This window comes from Corylus avellana, chromosome ca2 (genome assembly GCF_901000735.1).
Source record: "Corylus avellana chromosome ca2, CavTom2PMs-1.0".
NCBI lineage: Eukaryota > Viridiplantae > Streptophyta > Magnoliopsida > Fagales > Betulaceae > Corylus > Corylus avellana.
The window spans coordinates 40,463,127-40,490,516 of record NC_081542.1 but is presented as its reverse complement, the minus strand read 5'-3'; the positions used below and the strand labels follow the sequence as shown (position 1 = coordinate 40,490,516).

General features: G+C 35.3%; 2 protein-coding genes and 1 pseudogene across 2 annotated transcripts; all 3 read left to right on the top strand.

Moving 5' to 3' along the window:
• The first annotated feature begins 5,630 nt into the window (after nt 1–5,630).
• On the top strand, nt 5,631–8,530 carry LOC132169786 (glutamate receptor 2.3-like; annotated as a pseudogene).
• Nucleotides 8,531–9,653: 1,123 nt separating this feature from the next.
• LOC132172483 (glutamate receptor 2.9-like) lies at nt 9,654–17,075 on the top strand. The gene is made up of 5 exons (XM_059583996.1): nt 9,654–9,819; nt 9,964–11,258; nt 14,779–15,085; nt 16,028–16,425; nt 16,559–17,075. Exons 1-5 carry the CDS (start codon nt 9,669–9,671, stop codon nt 17,033–17,035), a joined length of 2,628 nt encoding a protein of 875 aa, XP_059439979.1. The 5' UTR covers nt 9,654–9,668; the 3' UTR covers nt 17,036–17,075.
• Nucleotides 17,076–19,823: 2,748 nt separating this feature from the next.
• LOC132169785 (glutamate receptor 3.5-like) lies at nt 19,824–26,801 on the top strand. Its single transcript, XM_059580754.1, has 5 exons — nt 19,824–20,109; nt 22,861–24,164; nt 24,633–24,942; nt 25,802–26,199; nt 26,295–26,801. The coding sequence occupies exons 1-5, from the start codon at nt 19,824–19,826 to the stop codon at nt 26,724–26,726; spliced, it is 2,730 nt and encodes a 909-aa protein (XP_059436737.1). The 3' UTR covers nt 26,727–26,801.
• The last annotated feature ends 589 nt before the right edge of the window (nt 26,802–27,390 follow it).

Sequence of the window (27,390 nt, the reverse complement as noted above, 5' to 3'; positions counted from 1 at the left end):
TATAATTAATGAGGTCACAAACGCAAACCAACAAACAAATATAATCAAAAACCAAACACTCCAATTCACATTCTACTCATCCTTATAACTCCATGCAAGCCTCCCGCTCGCTACATTTCATAGTACTTCCACCAACAAGTGAGTGACAATAGGTTTGAAATAACTTACCATCAATTGAGTCCTTTAGTGCAACAATTTCTTGCCTATCTTTCTCTCCAGCCATTCTACATACACTAAAAAAAGAAAATAGTGTTATATACTTGTATTAAATGGAATTAACTTCCCACCAACAAGTGAATGACAATGGGATTGAAATATCTTACCCATTGTTATTTGAGTCCAAACACCCCAAAACAAAAGTTTCCACATATGCATAAACTAAACTAGAAAAAACCAGAAAACATCCCTTATACCAAAATGTCTTCCTTAAGATTCTAGTTCCGACAAAGGTCTGCATTCTCTTGGCTTCTTTTGAATCTACCCATTCCCAGCACTCTCGTACGAACTTCCCACATGATTTTCTGAAAATTTTGTTCCTCACGATCTGTTTTCAGATGAATCCCAGATTATCATTGTATAGTCCTTTAATATTTTGAAATTTAAAATAAGAATCAAATGAACCTGCATCATTTTTGAATTGTCTTCGATCTATCAAAAGTTGTGAAGCACCCTTAAGTCTATGGGTAAATGCCAACTACCCACCCACATTACTAAACTATATATATATATATATATATAGAGAGAGAGAGAGAGAGAGAGGCCAGGTATAGGACTACAACTAGGGGACCCATTTAATTAACTAAACTGTGGTGGATTCTTTAGAATTTCAAATTCAAATTGTGGAGAAATGAGAATGAATAATTAAAAGGTGCCAGTGATGAAGACGGTGTAAAAGCTGTATATAAATCTACCTATACCAATTATCACTAGTCTTTTTGTAGTATTTTGGCTAATTAATTATTCCCAAAGCAGTTTAGGAACCCACTCATGTATAATGTTCTTACTAGCTAGCTAGACTAATACTAAAAATCACATTTTTATTCTAGCTACAATTATTTTAAAATCACATTTTTGTCCACTCCATATATAACTATTATACTAGTTTTTCTATTAAAGCATGTTAGAATTAATATGGCTGTTTTCATATATATATATATATATATACCATTATGGAAATGGGTTCATCATTATTTATATCAAATTTCAAAACATAGCAGAGCACTTGTTCTACTGCTTCATGGCTTCCTGGAAACCTGATTTTCTTGGCGCCACCAGATAACCCACTTGGCTAACCAGGGGTATCATGTGGTGGCACCTGATTTGAGAGGTTATGGCGGCTCTGACTCCCCAATCAGCCCCAGTTCCTACACTTGTATGCATATTGTTGGTGATCTCATTGGCCTGCTTGACCATTATGGTGAACACCAGGTATATATATATATATATATGTTTTGTGTGTGTGTGTTTGTTTCCTGTGATTCGGATCCTCAATAATTTTTTGCAGCAAAATTGCTATTTTTAGTAACTTATATCTATTGGCAGAGACAACTCAAAACAAAGTTACTATCAAAACAATAGACAACTTGAAGAAAATTTACAAATAAACCAGTCAAACCCAAAAAACCACGTTCAACCCAAATCTCCTCGTGGAACTAGAATAAAATGGTGTATCTCTCACTCACACAAAAGACGTTGCCTCTGACATTATAAGTCACTCTTTTTCCTTTTTCTCTCGCACACGAAGCTGCTGCTGCTGCTTTTGCTCTCATAAAATGCCCAAATGTTGGAAGCCTTCACCATGAGGTAAAGTGAAACAAGACTTCTCTATGAAGTAAAATAAAGAGACAAAAAAGAAAGCAATAAAATCAAGGCACCACACGACATTAATTAAGCATCTTGCACTTTAAAATGAGAATGTAGTTCTTAGGCATCACCACTTTTGTTATCCAATCCTTTCCTTAAATTCGTAGAATTATGCGACCACTTCCTCACACAGAGATTTACAACTTACAAGCAACAGTTTTGGAAGACAGCCCGTCCAGCCCCGTAAGTAATTACTTCATCTTTTTCATCAAATTTTGTGTTTGTATAGTTAAATTAATTATCTCATTATAAGGTTTTTGATTTACTAGATGAGTAAGAAGAAAATAGGTAAAAAAAATTATACACTATTTTTAGAAGAGCAACAAAAATAGTGATCAAACTCCTAAAGAAAAAGTGAATGTTGTCCGGGAGGCAAGCATTTAGGAGAAACTCATTCCGGAGAGAGGTACGCCGGAGAGAGATCGAGCTACCGGAGAGAATTGAGTGCGCCGGAGAGAGAGCTGCCGGAGAGAGTTGAGTGCGCCAGAGAGAGAGAGCTGCGCCGGAAAGAGAGCTGCCGGAGAGAGAGAAACGTTCGCCGGAGAGAGAGAGAGAGAGTGTGAGAGTGAGAGAGTACTGATGGGGAGGTCTGAAAAATAAAAAATACAGCTGAAAATAAAACAGAGCTTTCTAAAAAATAGTACTGATCGATGAGGGATTTTGATCCAAAAAAAAAAAAAGAAAAAAGAAAATAAAACATGTCTGAAAATTTAAGAAATCGCGCCAATATAAATAGCTGGCGCCAATTTTTTATGCGCACTCATTAGTGGCGACCTTAGTCGCCGCTAATGAGCTCAATTATTTTTTTTTATTTTTTTAAATTATACTTACAATTTTGGGTAAAGTCCATGTACCCCCCTCAAACTACCACCCAATTGACAATGTCCCCCCCAAACTTTTAATTGTAACAATGTCCCTTCCAAACTACCAAAACATTGACAATGTCCCCCACAAAGCTAGCAATAAGACAAAAATGCCCATATAGATTTCTCAATAAGACAAAAATATCTCTATAAATTTAAAAAAAAAATTGATTTTTTTTAAAAACGAAAATTTTAATTTAAAAATAATATTTAACTATTTTTTAATTTAGTTTTAAAAAACAAAAAATTTCATTTTATTAAGCGAAAATTTTATTTTTTTAAACATAAATTTTTATTTAAATAAAATTATAGAACAAGAATAAAATAAAATAAAAAAACGAAAATTTTCAATATTTATAAAAATAAAAAAATCAAAATCAAAATTTTTAAAATTTTTTTCTTATAAAATTGATTTTAAAAAAAAAAAAATTGGCCAAGTTTGGATTTTTTTTTGTTAGTTTTAGATTTTTTCTAAAAGTTTTAGTATTTTTGTTTATATTTTACTATAGGTAATTTCGTCATTGGGGGGAACATTGACAATTTTTTGTAGTTTGGGGGGGACATTGTCACAATTGAAAGTTTAGGGGGGACATTGTCAATTGAGTGGTAGTTTAAGGGGGTTATGTGGACTTTCTCCTACAATTTTTTAATTTTTATTTATTTATTTATTTAGAGTTTTTTTAAAAAAAATTTCTCTTGTAATATGTTTTTATTATTATAATATTAACTAAAAATTTCCTTTTAATAAATTTTTATGATAAAGATCATTAAGTTGATATTTATCTTATAATTAATTATAAAATAATACAAAATTCAAAAAGAATATAAAATCAATATAACTAAGGCACTAAGATAATGTAAAAAGCTTACAGTTCAATTGAGTATTCGATTGAACCTTTAATTGTATCCTGTTTGATCTATCAATTGATTATATCACAATCAATCAAACTAATTCATTAAGATCGATCGGATGTTTGATCGAATATTTAATCATATCACGATCAATCGAACTAATTCATTAAGAGTGATCGGATGCTTGATCGATCATTTGATCATATCACGATCAATATAATTAATTTAGTAGGATCGATCGGATGTTTGATCGATAATTTGATCCTATCACGATGAATTGAATTAATTCAGTAGGATCGATCGGACATTCGATTCTATCTCGATCAATCGAACTAATTCATTAGGATCAATCAGATGTTTGACCGAACATTTGATCCTATCACGATCAATCGAACTAATTCATTATGATCGATCGTTTGATCCTATCACGATCAATTGAACTAATTCATTATGATCGATCGGAGGATTCGATCAAATGTTTGATCCTATCACGATCAATCGAACTAATTCATTAGGATCAATCGGATGTTCGATCAATCATTTGTTCTTATCACGATCAATCGAACTAATTCACCAGAATCGATTGGATGCTTGATCAAACATTTGATCCCATCACGATTAATCGAACTAATTCATAGGATCGATGTTTGATCGATCATTTGATCATATCACGATCAATTGAACTAATTCACCTGGATCGATCGGATGTTTGATCAATCATTTGATCCTATCACGATCAATCGAATTAATTCACCAAGATCGGTCAATTGTTCGATCAAACGTTTAAATAAGAATAAGAAATAGAAAACTTCAATAATAATTGATTGGAGAATTTGTTTTCTTTAAAAGAAAAAAATAAATATTGATTTTTTATATAAAATAAGAATAGAAAATAGAAAAATAGAAAAAATTCACCAATAATTAATATAAAAGAAATAATGACATATTATCGGAGGATTCGAGGTGAATTTTTGGTAAATAATTTTTTCTATTATATATGTAGGATCAATAGCATCGCCCCAATATTTATAATTTTTTTTTTTTTTTTTTTTTTTTTTTTTGTGGTGTCAATAGCGGCCACCCAATAGTCGCCGCTATTGAGGGGTCATTAGCGGCCACTTTTTAAGTCGCCGCTACTGACCCATTAATAGCGGCGACCCAAAAATTGAAATTACTTTTTCCCGTGTCAATAGCGGCCACCCAATAGTCGCCGCTATTGAGGGGTCATTAGCGGCCACTTCTTATAGTCGCCGCTACTGACCCATTAATAGCGGCAACTTTTGGGTCGCCGCTAATTAATTGAAATTACTTTTTCCTGTGTCAATAGCGGCCACCCAATAGTCGCCGCTATTGAGGGGTCATTAGCGGCCACTTTTTATAGTCGCCGCTACTGACCCATTAATAGCGGCGACTTTTGGGTCGCCGCTAATTAATTTTAATTACTTTTCCCGTGTCAATAGCGATGACCCAAAAGTCGCCGCTATTAATTTTAATTACTTTTTTCCTCTGTCAATAGTGGCGACTCTGTTATCGCCGCTAATTATTTTTTTAATTTTTTCTTATGTCAATAGCGGCAACTGTAGAGTCGCCGCTAATGACCACTTATTAGCGGCGACTGTTCAGAGTCGCCGCTGTTGACTCTCATCAGCGGCGACCCTAACGTTCCCGCTATTTGGTGTATTATTAGCGGCGATAAGGGTGGCCGCTATTGTTGTTTAATAGCGGCGACCCCGCAGAGTTGCCGCTAATGATGCTTAATAGCGGCGACTTATAGTCGCCGTTATTGTTGTTGCTGCTAAATAAATTTTTTTTTTAGTTTTTAGTGTCGACTATTAGCGGCGACCCACAGGTCGCCGCTATTAATGGATCATTAGCGGCAACTAAAAAAAGTCGCCGGTAATGACCCCTCAATAGCGGCGACTTTGGGATTGCCGCTATTTGTTTGGTCGCTAAAGACCATATTGCTTGTAGTGAGTAGTACTCTTTCTTGCACTCGTCTCTTTTCTTTTCGTTCTCTACCATGGAGCTGAAGCCGCCATTGCTAAAGAAGTTATGAACATAGGTGCTATCATTGATGTTAATTCCCGCATAGGCAAAGAAGAGAAAATCGGCATGGAAATTGCGGTTCATAACTTCAACCAAACGTCCAAGACTCACAAACTCTCCATCTGTATCCAGCATCCTCATAGAGTAACTTCTGTTGGTTAGTATATCTCTAGCTATTTATTACCAATTCTATTACATTAAATCACCATTTTTTCAAAAGTTTGAGCGGATAGAAATATATAAATTTAATCATTTAATCATTACTTTAACTAGAATATCTTAATTCTGATTGCATGCAGCTGACGAGATGATTAGAGAGAAGAAAGTGAAAGTGATTATCGGCATGCACACGTGGCAGGAAGCAGCTCTGGTAGTCGACATGGGAAATGAAGTTCAAGTTGCTGTTATTTCATTTGCAGCACCCGCCATTACCCCACCGCTGATGCAACTTCGTTGGCCTTTCTTAATACAAATGGCTAAAAATGGTTCAGAAGAAATACAATGCATCGCTGATATTGTTCAAGCGTACAATTGGAAAAGGGTCGTGGCGATTTATGAAGATGAACCCTACGGTGGTGATTCTGGAAAGTTGGAACTTTTATCCGACGCTCTCCAAAATGTGGGTTCGGAGATTGAGTACCGTTTGGTTCTTCCACCGTTTTCTTTTCTCTCTGATCCGGAAAGGGTTGTCCAAGATGAGATTGATAAGCTACTGCAAATCCAATCTCGGGTTTTCATAGTTCTTCAGTCATCATTAGAGATGGTGACTCATTTGTTCAGAGAAGCTAAGACGATGGGACTTGTAGGGAGGGACTCGGCATGGATAATTGCAGAAAGCATTACAAATTTGCTGGATTCTGTTAACGAATCTGTTATTTCCACCATGGAAGGCGCGTTGGGAATCAAGACCAAGTATCCTGAGATCGGCAGGCATCATCATTTTTATTCCCAGTTCCGGAATAATTTCAGACGTGAATATCCGGAAGAAGATAATTCTGTGCCTGGAATTTATGCCCTGCGGGCATACGACAGCATTGGAATTGTTATAAATGCGATACAGAAAATGGGAAGTCCAAAGATGTTGTTAGAGAAGATGTTATCAAGCAATTTCTCTGGTTTAAGTGGAAAAATACGTTTCGAAGAAGGCCGGCTGTCGGAGACTCCGATGTTGAGGATCGTAAACGTGGTTGGGAAGAGTTACAAAGAAATAGATTACTGGAAATCAGAGTATGGGTTTCGGAAAACCCAGCTGACATAGCAAAAGCTAAAGAGCAAAATGGAAGTAGTAATATTGCTGATACAGCTACAAGATTGGCCGGTCCAGTAATTTGGCCTGGGAACTTACAACATCGTCCTCCGAAAGGTTGGGAAATGCCGACAATTGCAAAGCCACTGAAGATTGGAGTTCCAGGGAGAACAACGTTCGAGAAGTTTGTGAAGGTCGAGTATGGAGAGACACCGAGTCAGAACAAATATGATGTTTTTTGCATTCAAATTTTCCATGAGGTGCTAAGCCTTTTAGAGTATCATCTGCCTTACGAATTGGAGCCCTACAATGGCACCTACGACGACCTGGTTCAACACGTCTATAACAAGGTATGTGTTGTACCTCACTTATTAAAATGAAGTTTGAGCCCACACGTAAGGGAGAGTGTTAAAATATTAATTAAGTGATTAAATTTATCTCTTCCTATTAGCTTAACCTTCTAAAATAATCAATGATTTAACACCACAAAGGAAACCAACGAAAGAGAAACCTAAAAAAGGTTTCAAAAGAAAAGTTTGATTTGATCTTAACAGCTAGTGCTTATGCCCACGCGTTTCCTTTCAAACCAATAATTTCAAAGATTCGAGAAGTTTGATTTTACTAAAACTGATTCAACAATCTCAATTCAATGAATAAATTCTGAAAGTAATCTACTCAATTCCTATTACATGCAGTACTTATAATTGGTGACATAGTCTAAGGTATTTCAGTCGACTTCTTTACCTGACCAATTCAAACACAAAATTCCAAGCCATGCTCTAGTAAGTGCTCTTTTCTGTCACATGCTGTCATGATCTATATTTAGTAATTTATTCCACAATAATAAATACAGATTTCATTAGACCCCATATTTTGTAAACATCTTTAAAATATTTTAGAGAGTTTTGATTTAATGCGGAACTGCTGAAATTACAAACTTCATAAAGATCGATGGGAACCTTAAATTAACACTTTTTAAAGTTTAAGGTTATGATTGTAAAAGTGATGAAAGATCAGAAGTGGTAAATGAAGTTTACTCAAGACCATTTATAACTGATTTTGATAAATCCCAAAATATTTTTTTGATATACTTTTTTAATATTCTCATGATAATTTTCATTACATATTATTACGTACAATCTTCATATTTTTATTAAGTATTATTCTATAAAATTATTTTTCTAGAATTCTCTAATATTCTCATAATAATTTTCATTGCATATTATTACGTAAAATCTTTTCGACGGGCCGGGTCGAATTCGAAAGAATATGGCGATTAAGTTAGTTGGTAGTATAAGTCCCAGGAGCAAATGCCTCCCAAGACCCAAGACCCTTCTTGCAGGTTAAAGGCCCGGGACAAATCATGCATGGATAGCGCGTCCATACCAAGCCCCATATTACAAGCCTAAATAAAAGTAAGATTTATTTCATATTTGGCTCAATGGCTTAGTCTATAAATAGGCTCCTATATCAGGTATAAACCTTAGACTGAATTTTTGGCATTTAAGCATACTTTTCTCCAAAATGTTAACTTAGGCATCAACGGAATGCTGTCGAGTTCTCTTAACTAGTTATTGTTTTGTAGTGGTCATTGGAGCGCAAAGAACGAAGGTCGGGAAGCGGAGAACACCCTATTCACGCCGTACCAGAACTCTTCTAACACATAGCATTTAACCACTTTACGGAAGAAAAAAAGAAAATAAATGAAAGATTTGAAGATTTTGGAGCCACGGGTTCAAGGACTTCAAAGCCGTTGATCAATTCTCTTCAAGGTGAGCCTTAGTCAAAGCTCCAAAATTAATTTTTGTTTTCCATTTCTGTAGTGATTCTCAAAAATTCATTACACAGTTCAACGTCGACTGACCGTAGAATTCTCGTCGTTCTCTCACGACGGGATATATGTTAGCAATCACGAGTCAATGTTATTTGGAGTACACCTTACGGCAAAAAAAAAAAAAACAAATAAAAAAACAAAAAAAAAAACAAAGCTTTAGATTCCAAGCCCAACAAAAAGCTGCGAGTCGTGTATGTTGTTGGATTTCAAATCTTTGACTCCAAACCTCAAAGACACTTCTTTTCTCCCTTGAATGACAGAAATATGGTTTGACATTAAACTTATAGTCTAAAATCATATTAAAATATCAATTATTTTAAAAATTAAAAGAAGCAAGAATCGAAAAATTAAATTATTTAATTTATTTTCTATTATAATCTTTTTAATCGAATATGTTAGGGGTCCACAATTTCTATGAAAGAGGCAGCGCCGACCCCTAGCTTTAACTTCCTCTGTCACCACTCATCTCTCTTCTAAGAAGAAAAGAAAATAGGCACGCAAACAGAGTTGCAAGAAACGTGCGCAATTCTTCATCACAGATTCACATGCCAACATGATGGAATTTTGCCACCATTTAAGAACGACCCAGCGACAAGTCTAAGTTGTAGATTACAAACTGCTAGCGTGCACTGTACGTAACCGAGTAATTAATTAATGTTGTCTTCTAGAAAACCAAGTCAAAGAAATGAACTTTCACGCCCAGTTTCCTACCAATTTCCTTCGTTTTCCTAGAAACCAATCACATTGATTTAGTTTTAGTTTGATAATCAGCAAGAAACCAGAAAAACCCATTAAAACCGGAATCAGTACTGATTAACTCCCTATACCAAAATTTCCCGCAATGGCTTGGTCAGTTGTAATGGTCAGCAAAATCTCAAGATCATCAGTACTACTCTTTCTTGCACTCGTCTCTTTTCTTTTCGTTCTCTACCATGGAGCTGAAGCCGCCATTGCTAAAGAAGTTATGAATATAGGTGCTATCATTGATGTTAATTCCCGCATAGGCAAAGAAGAGAAAATCGGCATGGAAATTGCGGTTCAGAACTTCAACAAAAAGTCCAAGACTCACAAACTCTCCCTCTCTATCCAGCATCCTCATAGAGTAACTTCTATTGGTTAGTATATCTCTAGCTATTTATTACCAATTCTATTACATTTTAAATCATGACTTTTCAAAAATTTGAGCCGAAAAGAAAGATGTAAATTTGTTCACTTAATCATTACTTTAACGAGAATATCTTAATTCTGATTGCATGGAGCTGAAGAGATGATTAAAGAGAAGAAGGTGAAAGTGATTATCGGCATGCACACGTGGCAGGAAGCAGCTGTGGTAGCCGACATGGGAAATGAATCTCAAGTTGCTGTTATTTCATTTGCAGCACCCGCCATTAACCCATCGCTGATGCAACTCCGTTGGCCTTTCTTAATACAAATGGCTAAAAATGGTTCTGAAGAAATACAATGCATTGCTGATATTGTTCAAGCGTACAATTGGAAAAGGGTCGTGGCGATTTATGAAAATGAACCCTATGCCGGTGATTCTGGGAAGTTGGAACTTTTGTCGGAGGCTCTCCAAAATGTGGGTTCGGAGATTGAGTACCGTTTGGTTCTTCCACCATTTTCTTTTCTCCCTGATCCGGTAAGAGTCGTCCAAGAAGAGCTTGATAAGCTACTGCATATCCAATCTCGGGTTTTCATAGTTCTTCAGTCATCATTAGAGATGGTGACTCATTTGTTCAGAGAAGCTAAGCCGATGGGACTTGTAGGGATGGACTCGGCATGGATAATTGCAGAAAGCATTACAAATTTGCTGGATTCTGTTAACAACTCCGTTATTTCCTCCATGGAAGGCGCGTTGGGAATCAAGACCAACTATTCTGAGATCAGCAGGCATCATCATTTTTATTCCCAGTTCCGGAATAATTTCAGAAGTGAATATCCGGAAGAAGATAATTCTGTGCCTGGAATTTATGCCCTGCGAGCATACGACAGCATTGGAATTGTTATAAAAGCGATGCAGAAAATGGGAAGTCCAAAGATGTTGTTAGAGAAGATGTTATCAAGCAATTTCTCTGGTTTAAGTGGAAAAATACGTTTCGAAGAAGGCCGGCTGTCGGAGCCTCCGATGTTGAGGATCGTAAACGTGATTGGGAAGAGTTACAAAGAAATAGATTACTGGAAAACAAAGTATGGGTTTTCGGAAAACCCAGCTGACATAGTAGAAAAAGAGAAAAATGGAAGTAGTAATATTGCTGATAGAGCTAGAAGATTGGCTGGTCCAGTAACTTGGCCTGGGAACTTACAACATCGTCCTCCGAAAGGTTGGGAAATGCCGACAAATGCGAAGCCACTGAAGATTGGAGTTCCGGGGAGAACAACGTTCGAGAAGTTTGTGAAGGTCGAGTATGGAGAGACACCGAATCAGAACAAATATGATGGTTTTTGCATTCAAATTTTCCATGAGGTGCTAAGCCTTTTAGAGTATCATCTGCCTTACGAATTGGAGCCCTACAATGGCACCTACGACGACCTGGTTCAACACGTCTATAACAAGGTAACAACTTCACATATATATTAATATTCCCTTGAAAATAGGTTTATTAATAAAATTTATATTCTTTTTAGGTTTTTTTTTTACAGTTTTTTTTTTTTAATTTTTTTTTTTTTTAAAGAATAAAATTTACATTCCAACACAAACAAAACACCAAAACACACCAACAAAAAAGTTAGAACTGAGTTTTTTACGTCAAACAACGAGATAAAAACTTATATTCCGCATGTTAAGTTATATATTAGTGTTATTTCGGGCGTCATATATTGGTACATGTGTTGCATAGTATTTAGTACATAAAAACTTATATTTTTTGGTTAAAACATCACGCAGCGTAAACAACTAATTGTATGTTTAATAATAGTTTTGGAAAGTGGTTTTTTTGTTTGTTTGAAAAAATGTATTTTCATGTGATATTGATGGATGTGAGAATCTATAAATCAAATTAGTTTCCAACAGGAGATTATGGAAATAAAATTTTTATAGACTTTTTTGTTTATATTGATTTGCCCAAGCCACGCACGTTGAGGTGACTTTCATATTTGCCAAATTTCCACTTGCCACCTTAATTTCTTACCTAGTGGACCTAATAGTCAAAATCACCTAATAGTCAAATTTTCCATGAGGTGCTAAGCCTTTTAGAGTATCACCTGCCTTACGAATTGGAGCCCTACAATGGCACCTACGACGACCTGGTTTATCACGTCTTTAACAAGGTAACAACTTCACATATTAATTATCCCTTGAAAATATATATGTTTGTTAATAAATTTTCTATTCTTTTTTAGGGTTTATTTATTTATTTATTTATTTTTATACAGCTTATTATATTCCGCAAGTTAAGTTATATATTAGTGTATGAGTTGCTTTTTCTGGCCGGCTATATATTTATTTTGTTTATATTGATTTCCCCAAGCCACGTTAAGGTGACTTTATATTTGCCAAATTTCCACTTGCCAACCTTAAATTAATTTCTTACCTAGTGGATCTAATAGTCAAAATCACATTCTCTCTATGACGGAAACGATCGACTTGTGTGTTTGATTTTTTTTCGGGTAATATAAAGGTAAGAAATGTTTTCTTAATGATCTATGTTTGAGAAATTTTTTTTTGTGGAGTCCACTTAGAAATTTTTTTGGTTGGGTTTAAAAAGAAAAACAAATACTAAAAATGTTTATTTTGAGAATACATATAAAAGTATAGACCTGACATCCAGAGACGGAGGGAGGGGGGGACCGGGGTGGGCCATGGTCCCCCCCAAAATAAGGAAAAAAAAATATTAGAAGTAAAAAAAAAATTTTAAAATTTTTTTTAAAAAAAGTAAAGTTAAAGTTTTAATTTTAGTTATTTGGCCCCCTCAAAAAAAAAAAAAAAATTGGCCCTATTTTTAATTTTGTTGGCCCATACCCACTAAGTTTTTTTATTTTTGGCCCTTACTTTCAAATGTCTACTTTTTTTTGTCCTTACGGTAGTTTTGAGTTCATAAAAAACAACCAAAATAATTTTTTTTGATAAAAAAAATTCTAAAGAACCGAAAAAAAAATTTGGCTGGCCCCCTCCCATAAAATTTCCTGGCTCCGTCCCTGCTGACATCTTACTTACAAAAAATTAATCGTGTGCTAATCTTACAGAAAGAGAGGGGAGGGTGCAAGGCCACCCCTAGCTTATTGCGGTGCCAATATGCAACCACCTCTAACTTGTTAGGTGTGGCCGTATGGCTAGCTAAATCTTTCTAGTCTTTTTAATTTTCTAATTTTTTGAACTAATAAGTTAATTAACCTCTACACCTAAAAAAATTAAACACCTATATTTTTCAAACTATTCCTTTGGCGTGAAGGTTTTTTATTTTATTTTATTTTATTTTTTATTTTTATTCAAAGCGGGAAAGGAGAAAAAGGGGAATTACAAGAGTGGGTCTTTTGGTTCTCAAATATTAGTTTTATATATATATATATATATATATATATATATTCAGATGTAACCCCACCATCAATACATTTTTCAAAACAAAACGCATATATAACTCTTCTCACAAATCACTATCAATAAATAAAACACAAGGCATTTCTCAAAAAATAACTAAACATACACTTAAATTTTTAGGTTTAATTTTTTAGGTGTGGACTTTCCTTATTATATATTAGAAAAATTAAACACCTATATTTTTCAAACTATTCCTTTGGCGTGAAGGTTTTTTTATTTTTTTTATTTTTTTTATTTTTTTATTCAAAGCGGGAAAGGGGGAAAATAGGAATTACAAGAGTGGGTCTTTCCGTTCTCAAATATTAGTTATATATATATTCAGATGTAACCCCACCATCAGTACATTTTTCAAAACAAAACGCATATCTCTTCTCACAAATCACTATCAATAAATAAAATATCACGCATTTCTCAAAAAATAACTAATTAAACATGCACTTAAATTTTTAGGTTTAATTTTTTAGGTGTGGACTTTCCTTATTATATATTAGAAAAATTAAAAAAATTGTTAAAAAAAATAGCAACTGGCATGGTGGTCAGCCACCCAGTGACGGCAGAGCCGATTTATTAGGCAGCCTCACAGTGGTGGCTGCCAAGGCTATTTAACTGTCTCTTGGTGGCTGAGTGAGCTACTTGTTTACCTTGTGTGGCTGACAGGGGTACTCAGCGGCCATACATGTGCATGGTGGTTGTCAGGGGTGTTCAACAGCCTCGTGGTGGCTGTCAGGTCACCCCCATGTTAGTTGTTGCCACCATGGAGCAACAATCTTTTTCTTTTTTCTTTCTTTTATTAGCTTCGAAATATTTCTTAATTTTTTGTTTTTTTGAAACACCCCTCAAAACTTTACCGAACCATTTTTTTTTGGGTGGATTTCACATCTAACACTATTTTTCAAATGTGATCCTCACCAAATGAAATAACAATTTGGTTAGGAGATTCTGAATCTGTATTAAAATGGAGCTTAACTATAATGTCGCTATAAGTTCCATAAATATATTGGACGGTCCAAATAATAAAGAAAGTCAAAAAAAAAAAAAAAAATCAATTGTGGACCCAGGGAATCTTAAGTTTTCCACAATTTTTACTTAATAATTAAGCATATCATTATTGACATTGTCATTATTTATTGATTGATTAGGGTATGAAAGGAATTTGGAAGACTTTTCTCTTTGTCTATTAACTAGTTGGTCCTTTTAGATGGATAGAGTAGAATCTAGGAAGAGGAGTAAATCTTTATATATATATATATATACACATGCAAGGGGAGAGAAATGAGAGAGATACGAACTAGTGTCTTTCATTTTTACTTCATGAAGCATTGCCTCTAGCAGATTGAACTACCCCTCAAGTAGAACAGAAAATCTTTGATGATTTACTAGCTAAAATTAAAACGTTCTTTTATATGATTTTGCAATAAATTAATTAAACTTCTTTTTTTTTTTTTTTTTTTTTCTCTCTTTTATATATGTTTGCAATTTGTTTGTTTGTTTCTGATAAAAGATAATTTTGCTTGTCGTGTGGGAAAAAACACAATGAAAGTCATATGATGCTGTGATCGGCGACATAACCTTACTAGCCGACCGAATGCAATACGTTGATTTTACAGTGCCGTTTGCGGAGTCGGGTTTGTCTATGATTGTTTTGGCGAAACCAGAAGGGTCGGCATGGATGTTTATGAAGCCCTTCACGGTGGGAATGTGGGTGGCGACTGGCGGCATCTTGATATACACAATGCTTGTGGTTTGGTTCCTGGAACGTCGATGCAATCCAGAGTTCAATGGCCCCTGGAAGAACCAGATTAGTACTGCACTTTGGTTCACCTTCTCCTCTCTCTTCTTTGCTCATAGTAAGTATAAAATTTATATATATATAGTTAATTTGTGGTTTGGGAATGTTTTAGATGAAAGATTTTAAAGAGTGTAAAAAGCAAAGTTAACATTTACAAGTCCTAACTCACAATAAACTATATTGCTTTAAAATAAGCAATAAGTGGGTGCATACACTTGTGTACATGCTCTAGTACGGCACGAAGTACCAGATACACGTGTGTGACGATATTGGGGTTTGATTTAAATCGTATGATGCTTTTAAAATAGATTTTAAAATAAATCCAACGATTGGATTTATATGACTATTAGTAAAGTCAACTGTAAAATTAAATTGAGTTTGATCTAACGGTTGAGATTAAGTAATCATTACTAACAAACGGTTAATTATAATTTTAATCTGGTGGCAAGATTAAGTGTCTGTTAATATCATATTTTAATTAGCAGTTATTTACGGTTTACTGTCCATGGCTTGTGCAGTTTAACACAAAAAATTCTCTCTCCTCTTTCTAGAATAAAAACTTGATCTAAGGGTGTTTTTGTTTGGTTTTGTTTTGTGCAAAACGCAACTAAACGGCATGAAATTTCTGAACTTCTTTGTATCCTCCAAAAATATTTTTTATAACTTGATGCATACCAATTTATTAGAATTAATGGAAGCAAATAAATTCTTAAGGAAAGCATAACTCAATAATGTGCTTCATTTATGTTGTAAGTGCACTTGTGAGTGTTGTGTCCTACATTGAGAAAATATATATGAAAATAGTGCTTAATATATCTAAGTAGACCTTAGCCCATAAACTTAGGCTTTTGGGCTAGAATTATGTTCAATTATGTATATTAATGTACACTTGGTAAAAACTCCATAATCACTTTATCTCCCAACAATTTCATTTTCTGTTTTGTATTTCTGTTTTGCTTGCGACTTGAAAGCACCCATAGCACGTGGCGTTATATTGCAGGGGAAAAAATATACAGCAACCTGAGTCGTTTGGTGATTGTACTATGGCTCTTTGTGGTGTTGGTCCTGACATCAAGCTACACCGCTAGTCTGTCTTCAATGCTGACAGTTCAACGGCTCCAACCCCATGTAACCGATGTAGAGTGGCTAAAGAAGAACAACTTGAAAGTTGGTTGCGATGGTGATTCATTTGTAAGGACATACCTGAATAATGTGCTTCACTTCAAGACAGACAACATCTTGAACGTCACCAGCGAATACAGTTACACAGGAGAATTTGAAAGCAACAATATCTCTGCTGCCTTTCTTGAACTCCCATATGAGAAAGTTTTCCTCAATAAGTACTGCAACGGCTTCATTGGCACCAGACCCACCACCAGATTTGGAGGATTGGGCTTTGTGAGTAGCAACTGATTCTTCAACTTCTTTATAATTCAGATCCCTTCCTCTTCCTTCGACTGTTGCTTAAACTTTTAGGACAATTGATAATTTAACAGAAAGTAATAAAATTATTTTCTTTATCTCAATGCAGGTATTCCAGAAAGGGTCCCCAATAGCCAGGGATATTTCGAAAGCCATTCTGAGTCTGTCAGAGAATGGTAAGTTAAAGGTACTGGAAGAGGAATGGTTGACTCCCATGGACGAGTGTTCAAGCAACATAACTTCCAACAGCACTCAAACCCTGAGCCTCCAAAGCTTTTGGGTGCTGTATCTGATATCCTTTGTCACTTCCACCATTTGTTTTCTACTATCACTAAATTTCTCACCAATAAATCATCAGAAACATCAGCATGCATACGAAGGAAATGTAGCTCCAGATGATGGAAGTGTTTGGAAGAAGGCAGTTAGAATAGTAGGATACTTTCATATCAAAAGTCCAAGAACAACTCCAACTTTAGCGGACGCATCGGATATAAATGCAGACACAACAGATCATGTAAATGATTGTTCTTCTGAGACTCCGGAGCCTGTCGAGTCCTCCCCACCAGCTGAAATAGAAATGCTATGAACTCCTAACAGTAGGAAGTAGGAAGTAAGACTCAGAATAATTTTTCATGTGCATAGTTGTAATGCAAGCTCTGTTAAAATGTTTATTCTGTATAAGCTGAAGTGTTGGCCAGGAACCAGTATATTATTTAAAATTGAGTAAATATATTTGTTAGATTATATGTTGTCCCACGTGGGTTATGTATATGTACTGTTTATATTATTGGTGTTATTAGGTTTTCCAAACAGAAAAAATAAAAATTAAAACACAATTAAAAGGTATATGGGAAATTTTTTTTTTTCCATATATTAATTATTGGGGGCGCTTGCCCATGTGGGCGCCCCCTTAGCTTTTCCAAAAGGGGGCACTTGCACAATGCCAAGCTCCCCTTTCTCAATTTAGAAACGTTTAGCTTAACATGCCTCCTTTTTCACTGTACAAGCGTATCTAAATTGAAGTCTAGTTGCTATGATTTGAGGTGTGTGCCAAGTGCCCTTATTCAAGCGTCTCTAAATCTCAATTGGGACCTTTTTTTACCAAAAAGGCCCCAAATATTCATGCCATCCTTAGTTTTTTTTGTAGTGTATATATATGCGCAATTATAAGTATATGTTCCATGATTATGGTGTTGAATGATGTTATGTTGATATAATTCTTGAAGAGACAAAGCTAAGAGCATCAATAGTTTGACAATTATATTAAAAAATGAAATTTTCCAACCAATCCCAAACAATACCTAGATGAGAGTGAATATGTGTTTTTATAAAAACTGTCCCAAATCAAAAATTATAGCACCAAATATAATAAAAGTAGTAAATCACTCGATATATACAAGAATTTGGTGAAGAAGTGAAAACTCTTTGAAAAACTCATTAAAGATAAAACCATTTCAGAGCACCCAATTAAACCCAAAAAACTCATCCACAATAGAAGAATTCAATTAAAAGTATGACACACTTACAAAATCTTTGTAACCGACACTTATTCCTTGTACCAAGCAAACAACATGTTTAGACACTCTAAAAGAAGCAACATAAAAGACTTTAATACCATATTAAAAAATTAAAATATCAAGGAGTGAAAAGAGATCATTTTGAGAATAAGGAGAAAATAGAGAAAGATAAAATTTGAGGTATTAGTTCAGCGTTAAAGGCCTACATATGCTATTATTATAATGCCAAATATGACTGTATTTTTATTGTATTTGTTGAAATAATGATTAAGCTCGGGTACCATGTTGAAGTTTGTGGGTAAATATAAAATACGAGAATAATAGCAGAAGCAAGAGAAAAAAGAAAGATAAAGAATTACGGATAGTTCGGTGTTAGACAAATATGCTCACCACTCCGAATAGCCTATATAGGACTGCATTGTGCTCATTAACTTATTTATTTGCAAAATTACTAATAAATTCACTTACCCACGGAGATGAGTGAAAGATGAAATTAAGAATGATATATTATCATTTCTCATATTTTAAATATAAAAGGTACTGAGAGAGAATAATACAAAAATTCACTGTGGTTTGATGATAGAGTACTCCTACATCTATCGATATAATATACCCAATAAAATTACATGTTTGCTATGTTGATTTGATATTATATATATTATTTTACAATAAGTCCTATTTATATATAGAGCATATGTGGACAATGTGGTGTAGGTAAGATAAGCCATGGAAGTCAAATATTATAATTATGGTTAGAAATTCTATGGATCCTATTGAATACATTAAAATTGTAATCCTGAACAAATATAGAATAAAATGTTATGACTATTCTAACACGATTCTACATCTCTTGTCAATTTAATGCACCTTAATTTGTATCCTATTACGTACTCACATGGCCCCCATCTAACTAGTGCAAGGATGCTAAGTTAATTCATACTCGATTTTAAGGCTCAATTATTTGACTAGTCAAGCTTGAAGATTGAACAAATCAAAATTGGTTTGATATATTCATAGATAAACAAATAAAATTTATTTCATGTTTTATAAACATTATTACAACCAAAGGATATTTAATTAATTAGACAATTCTTTTAATATACTTAGAATTAATTTAGGTCATAGATATGTACTAACAGAGCAAATAGAAGTTTCTTAAGTAAAAATTGCATTAATTAATAGGTGTCTTGGCAAGGTGATGAAAATCAAACATAAAAATTGTTTATAAAACATGAAACTGTCAGGTATTCCTCATACATCTATTAAGGTATTTTCCTAGGCAAGAGGATGTTGTTACTTGTTATATATTGGTATTCTTTGATACGCAACCACTGATGGAATTAGAGGCTCTGTCTTGCAAGAGTCTGTTACTATTCATCAAAAAAAATTCAAACTCTCAATATTTTTACTTTTTTTACATCACATCAATCAAGTTTTGCTACAATTCGGGCCACTAAACAGTTCCAAACCAATGCCAAACGGAACCAGAGAAATTTGACATCTCTATTGACCATTTCCGCTAGGCTTTCAAAGGTGTCTTTCCTCGAAGAATCACGTACAAAGCATACTACCCTTCCAAATTCAAACTTTCTCAATTAATGTCTAAGCCTTGTTAAATATCCAAACTGACGTTTGGAGACTTTAAGTCTAACAATGACTAATTAACGTTGGTGGATTCCCTTGATCATTGCCAAGAAAATTCGACTCCATACAAGACAAAGTCAAAGATGCAATATTCCACACTCATATTCTTCCAGATAACGCGTTTTCTTGTTCCTTCTCAGATGATGATCAACGGACGCACATAGAAGATGTTGATAAGGTTGCCAAAACAGTATTCGACGTCCCATCTGCCCTATGCAGTACCGTCAGATGCAAGTAATTAGCGGGGTTCCGAGGGCTTGGTTGCTCTTCCCTGCACTGATATTTGTTCTTCTTACTGTGATCTTCTTCTATGGAGCTGAAGCAAAAAATAACGAAGTTACGGGTGTAGGTGTTATCATTGATGTTAAAAGCCGTATGGGAAAAGAAGAGAAAACAGCCATGGAAATTGAAGCTCAAAACCACAACAAAAAGTCGAAGACTCACAAAGTGCTTCTCCATTTCCCGGACGACCTTAGAGGAGCTACAGTAGCTTCAATGGGTAAGTTATGTTTATAACTTAAGAGATCTTTCTTTCAATTATTTCTTTTTGTAAATCTAATAAATCTACCGTTAGATTTTTAGACTCATGTAGGTTCCACAAAAATTTAATGGTAGATTCACCCATTCACTATACGGAAATAGTTGAAAAAAATGATTTTATCATTTCTAATAACTTAATAGTTGTTAACTTAAAAATATTAATAAGATATATGAACACCGTTATATACAATAAAACACATTTTGCACTGTAAAATGATTTAAGAACATGCATGCCTGGCCACCCTTAAAAAAAAAAAAAAAAAAGGGTCAAAAGAATGTTAAAGGCTTTAAGAAAAATAAAATGAGAGTCACATGTTACAAGGGCTTAGAAAAACAAATGACATACAATGTTTATTTTTCCTCTTTTTTATTTTCTTTTTCATTATCCTTAATATTGTGCATCTTGATTCTATCATTATTTTTGTATCTTTTATATTTTATATGTTATTTTTATCGGACACCGTTGACTTTAATTAGTTGGTTGCTATTATATATGAGTTTCGATCGCTTATCATCATTTTGCCAGATTCTATTGTTCCTCATTTTAATATTAATAGAAAAGATTTACAGAATAAAAATATTCCCAGTTATTGCTTGCGTTGGAGAATATGCTATATATGTTTTTAATGTAGCATGGCAGAGTGAAAAGTTGATACCACACATACTAAACTTCACAACTCTTCTACAAAACTTGAAAAAATATAGGAACTATAGGAAAAGTGACGAAAAAAACTCCTTCGGAGTATTCTTATTGACAATAATGAGTAGCCTTTATTACAAAATAGCCTCTATTAAACTAATGACAAACTCGTTTGAGCGAACTTTCTATAATATGATTAGTCGCAATCTCGCTCCACCGAGGGTGCAGCAAACATGAAGCAAACTTTCTATTTGTTTGCCACAGCATCTTGCTTGGGCAATCATTGAACAACAGTCGAGTAAAAATCTTGCCACAATTTTTATTCTAAATTGTTAAGGTTCAATAGTGCCGCTCAATTTGTTCACTTGGATGGCTCTTAGAACAAGCCTTGCGGGATGTGATTTCGAATGCCATAAAAGGATTTGGCTTCCCTCACTGGACACAAATTATTTTTTAGATGAGACAGTCAAAGGCCTAATCCAACAAATAGTATCAGAGCCAGGGTCATGGGTTCGAGTCGCGAGAGCGTCATGTTGAGGGAGGGATTGTTGAGATTCAATAAATGCCACTCTGCTCACTTGGACGGCTCTTAGAATATGCCTTGCGGGGTGCGATTTCGAATGCCATAAAAGGATTTGGCTTCCCTTAATGGATACCAATTGGTTTTTAGATGAGATTGTCAAAGGCCCGATCTAACATAAGTGACTCTTGAGCAAGACTCATGGGAACTCTTGGGTGCTTTCAAAATCAAAGGCCAACCTTCTAGAAGCTTTCTTCCTTCGCTTAAACTTGTCCATAAAGTCTTAGCAAAATGGTCTACAGCATCCTCTCCAGGTTGGACATAATTTTCCCTCAAATTCACCTAATATAGACCTTCACGCCATATACGAAAAGAACCCATCAAAATGACACTAGGAATGAAAGGCATCCCCAAGAATCATTCACCTTTCTCATTGGCACTCCAGCTCCTGGAGTTTTACATACATGCCCTACTTGTCTTACTGATGTAGCGTGATGTCGTGGGTGCAAAGGCAAACAGCAGGAGAAGGAACAATATTGCTTAAAAACCATGAGTCTATCAAGGATCTAAGAAATCTTTTTAAAACACTCGAATCTATTTAGGGTTTGAAGGAAAAATGTAGAAGAAACTCAATTCTAAGCTTTCTTATTGATAAAAACTGAATAAATATCAAAAACTACATTCTTGAGGCTATAAGTATGTATTTATTGACCCCAAAACTCATAACCCTAGTAGTAATAGAAATTAGTCGGTTAACAACTTCACGTTGGTTGTTCGAATGGAACATACCTCCGTTCAGATGGTCACAAAATAAAACTGAAATTGAAGTACGTAAACTGAAAACATAACATAGGCGTTCGAACAGACGTCTCAGGAATTACTATGGAGAATTTTCGATGTTGGCCGTTAATTCGCTAGGCCGTTCGAACGGGGCTTCGAATGGATGCCTCGAGAATTACTATGGAGAACTCCCGAGAGTATCCCATTCGCTTGACCATTTGGACTGGCTATCGAACGAAGGTTCCTACGATTGTTTTGATCGCTCCTTAGCATGAGTTTGTGCTCTCGTCTTGATTCCTCTAGTGGACACAGTTTCTTGGGCCCCCTTCACACTTACATATGCTTCAATCCTCCTCATGAATTCCCAAGCACTTTGATCTACATCACTTACTTATAGTAATTCTACAAAAGACCACAAGCCCTAAGTCAAAGGTACACACATTACATCCTCTTACTCTTACTTCAGCCCCCTACAAAGAGATAACCCTATTCACTTAGGCGTCAGGGTGTCTCCCACTAGTATTTACAACAAGTCATCCATGTGTCTTTGTTTTGCAAGAACTCTTGTGAACCGTATCAAAAAAATTCATTGTCATTCATGGTGATTGTTTATAAAACAAAGACGGCTAAGAGTTACAGTCTAAGAACTAACTATCCTTTAATTAATTATAAACTCCCTTACATTTTCACTTACCAATTTGTTTCAGCATTCAATACTAAAATGTCCTAACAATGTACATTAATGGAATCTCTAAATTTTGGTATAACAGCTGAAGAATTCATTAGAGAGAAAAAGGTGAAAGTGATTATTGGCATGCACACATGGCAGGAAGCCGCTGTAGTTGCTGATGTTGGAGGGCAAGCTCATGTTCCAGTCATTTCGTTTGCAGCACCAGCCATCAACCCACCCAAAACGTCACTTCGTTGGCCTTATTTGATACAAATGGCTAAAAATGGTTCTGAGCAAATAAAGTGTATTGCAGATATTGTTCAGGCCTACAATTGGCAAAGGGTCATAGCCATTTATGAAGATGAACCATATGGTGGCGATTCCGGCAAGTTAGCAGTTTTATCTGAGACTCTCAGAAATGTTGGTTCGGGAATTGAGTACCGATTGGTTCTCCCACCACATTCTTTGGTGTCCGACCCCGAACATGTTGTCCATGAAGAGCTGGATAAGCTCCTGAACAAAACAAAGTGTCGGGTTTTCATAGTTCTTCAGTCATCATTAGAGATGGCGACTCATTTGTTCAGAGAAGCCACGCAGATGGGACTCGTAGGAAATGACTCAGCTTGGATTATTGCAGACAACATTGCAGATTTGCTGCACTCTGTTAATGACTCTGTTATATCCCCCATGGAAGGTGCATTAGGAATCAAGACTAACTACTATTCTGAGAATCACCATTTTCATTCACAGTTTCAGAAAGTTTTCAGAAGTGAATATCCGGAGGAAGATAACTCCGACCCTGGAATTTATGCCCTGCGAGCATACGACAGCATTGGAATTGTTATACAAGCGATAAAGAAAATGGCAAGTAACATTACTAGTACTCCAAAGATGTTGTTAGAGAATATGTTGTCAAGCAATTTCTCTGGTTTAAGTGGAAAAATACGTTTCGAAGAAGGCCAGCTCATAGACACTAATAATAATACATTGACGATTATTAACGTTGTTGGGAACAATGGAAAGGGATACGAGGAAATAGGCCTTTGGACACCAGAGCTTGGTTTCAGAAAAAGTGAAGAGAAAAATGGAAGTGAAAATGTTGGTAATACCCTGAAAACTTTGGCCGGCCGTCAAGTAATTTGGCCTGGGCACTTAAACCGGACTCCGAAAGGTTGGGAAATGCCGACAAATGCAAAGCCACTGAAGATTGGAGTTCCGGGGAGAACAACGTTCGAGAAGTTTGTGAAGGTCGAGTATGGAGAGACACCGAATCAGAACAAATATGATGGTTTTTGCATTCAAATTTTCTCGAACCTGAAAGAGCTCTTAGGGTATGATTTACCTTTTGAATTTGTGGCGTACAATGGCACCTACGACGAGCTGGTTTATAACATCTATAACAAGGTAATAACTTTTTTCTAGAAGTACTCCTTTAAAATCAGGTTTTGTAAAATCACAATTCGACTTTTAAACTTGTTGTTCGACCTTTACAATCCTACTTTTTTAAAGACACGCTTCCTTGCCTGCGGTTTAAATATGTAGATATTTTCACATTTTCAAATTGCTATTGCGGTGTCAAACAAGATACTTTTCTCAATTTTGTATAAACATATTTTTGGCCTGTATAATTATATCCCACCCATTTGTATTGTGTTTTAAGTACCCGCTGAACACACCCAAGTAGAATAATCATAGTTGGTCTCCCTTACCTGCCTTTTTCAGTGAAGTAAAGAAAAAAACTATGAATAACTTGAATCTTTTTTCCTTTATTTTTTTCTCTTTTATATGGTTACAATTATTTGTTCTAACTAGGATTTATATATATGGTTGTGATGTGGGTGAAAATATCACAATAAATATCACAATAAAAAGACTTATGATGCTGTGATCGGCGATGTGACTATACTTGCCGATCGGTTGCAATATGCGGATTTTACACTTCCGTATGCTGAGTCTGGTTTGGCGATAATAGTTCCAGCAAAACCAGAAGGGTCATCACCATTGACGTTTACCAAGCCTTTCAGCCGGAGCATGTGGGCGGTGACCGGTGCCCTCTTGCTGTACACAATGATCATTGTTTGGCTCCTTGAGCGCCAATCCAATCCCGAATTTGGTGGCACATGGAAGAATCAGATTAGCACTGCACTTTGGTTTACCTTCTCTTCTCTATTCTTTGCTCATAGTAAGTATCAATATACAGAAAATTCTCTCATCTTTTCTCTCTCTCAAAACCTTCTAGTTTTCAAATTTGAGTATGTCTCTCTTGCTAGAATACAAACTTTGAGGACATTCTCGTTTGATTTGTTATAACTCAGGCTCCGTTTGTTATGACGTAAAATGCTTTCCGTCGGAAAATATTTTATTGAAAATTGATTTCTTGAAAAACATTTTACGGTGTACGTTTGACGTGTACGGAAAATCACAAATTATATATATATATATATAATCATATTAAACTCTAAATTACAAAAATGTCTCGACCAAGTCTTAAGGTGTCCGAACTGAGTCCCGCAAGGATCCCACTGCGACTCACCTTGGACCCACTTGGACCCCGCGTAGACCCTATCAGGACCCCTTCAAGATCAACCCGGGGCCCTGGCAAGACCCACCCAAGACCCGACATTGACATTTCGTAATTTAGTGTTTAAAAGTCTCGACTGGGTCCTGGGCGGGTCTTGTCAATGTCTGTCAATTTGAAAATGAGATGCTCAAAGTCGAAAAATGGTTTACAGTTTGGAAAATAGTTTTAAAAACTGTAAACCATTTTCCGAAAGTTAAAGAAGAATTTACGGTCAAAGAGAATATTTTCCGTTGACTATTATTTTAGGTGTGCCACCCGAAAATACGGAAAACATTTTTCATAAATCATTTTACGACGAAACAAACGGAGCCTCAATGCATACCAATTCGTCAGAGTTTGACTCAATAATGAACCTTAAGAACATTTCATTTTTTTCTGTTTTCTGTTTCTGTTATTACAGAAACATTGGTTTACTTATGATTTAAAAGCACTCATAATACCAGATGAGTTCATTTTGCAGAGGAGAAAGTACACAACAACTTAACACGTATGGTTGTTGCAGTGTGGCTCTTTCTGGTGTTGATCCTAACCTCGAGCTACACTGCTAGTCTGTCTTCATTGCTCACAGTGCAACAACTGCAACCAAATGTTACAGATATTGAGTGGTTGAAGAACAACAACTTGAAAGTTGGCTGTGATGGGGATTCGTTCGTACATAAATACTTGCAGAATGTGCTTAACTTCAAGCCGGAGAATATCGTGAATGTCAGCAGTGAAGACGGCTACCCATTGGAATTCAAAAGCAACAATATATCTGCTGCCTTTCTTGAACTCCCGTATGAGAAAGTTTTCCTCGATAAGAATTGCACGGAATTCACTGGCACCATACGTGCCGCCAGATTTGGAGGATTGGGCTTTGTGAGTTGTTTTTGTTTTTGCCTTTTCCTTTTCCATCTATGCATTTTTGTTTGAGTTTTCACCCTTTTGAAATCTTCTTTTGCTCCCCCATTCAGGCCTTCCAGAAAGGTTCGCCATTTGCCAGGGACTTTTCTGTAGCCATTCTAAAGCTATCGGAGACGGGGGATTTGAAGGCTCTGCAAGAGATATGGTTGACTCCCTCGCATGAGTGCTCACCCAACATAACTTTCAGCGAACCTCAACGATTGACCTTCCGGAGCTTTGAGGTTCTCTATCTACTATCTGCTGCCACCTCTACCATTTGTCTTGTACTGTCGGTAATATGTCATCAAGTTGCTTGTGAAGGCCGAAACATTACTCCAGGCGATGAGAGCGTCTGGAAGATGGTTAGACTCGTAAGATACTTGAGCATCAAGAATCCACAAAGAACTCCAGCTTTGGCAGACACAGATGACAGCTTTTTGAAGAAAACAGCTAAACTAGTAAAATACTTTTATGTCAAGAACCAAAGTAGCGCTCAGGTATGAACGAGACACGTTAGATGAAATGAATGCTCATTGAGGTGGGAGTTCATCATCATGTAAATGAACAAGTTTGTTGACAATCCGCTCGATACTCGTTCGTATAAACTTGACTTAAATTCGATTTGTTTAACATATGAGCCTATTGTGAACATAAAATTAAGTTCAATTATTGAACGAGTTATATTCAAAATAAAATCAACTCGTAGAAGCTCATATAAACTCGTATATATTTATTTTTATTGTATTATTTTAATTTCGTAGTTGGAACATCTTCAGTAACTAGGAATTCTCTTTTTAATGTAACATATATAGTTTGAATTGTTAATGTGGGTCTAGATATAATCATTTGTCATTGTTTGTACATGACTTTTTGTATGTACATATAAACTACTATATATTTATTTTTACTGTATTATTTTAATTTCGTAGTTAGAACATCTTCAGTAACTAGGAATTCTCTTTTTAATGTAACATATATAGTTTGAATTGTTAATGTGGGTCTAGATATAATCATTTGTCATTGTTCGTACATGACTGTTTTTGTATGTATAAATGAGTGCACACAATGAATTTATATACCTACTATAAAACATATATATAAATTCGAGATTAGATTATTTAAAGTTTAAGTTAATTTATTAATTAATTCAAATGATAAAATATTAAA

Bases quoted from the DNA above. Each gene is read 5' to 3' on its own strand.
- LOC132169785 (XM_059580754.1), top strand. From the start codon at position 19,824: ATGCAGTACCGTCAGATGCAAGTAATTAGCGGGGTTCCGAGGGCTTGG. The intron at 24,165-24,632 runs GTAATAACTTTT...CACAATAAAAAG, and splicing joins TTTATAACATCTATAACAAG to ACTTATGATGCTGTGATCGG. The intron at 26,200-26,294 runs GTGAGTTGTTTT...TCCCCCATTCAG, and splicing joins GATTTGGAGGATTGGGCTTT to GCCTTCCAGAAAGGTTCGCC.
- LOC132172483 (XM_059583996.1), top strand. From the start codon at position 9,669: ATGAATATAGGTGCTATCATTGATGTTAATTCCCGCATAGGCAAAGAA. The intron at 9,820-9,963 runs GTTAGTATATCT...GATTGCATGGAG, and splicing joins TCATAGAGTAACTTCTATTG to CTGAAGAGATGATTAAAGAG. The intron at 16,426-16,558 runs GTGAGTAGCAAC...ATCTCAATGCAG, and splicing joins GATTTGGAGGATTGGGCTTT to GTATTCCAGAAAGGGTCCCC.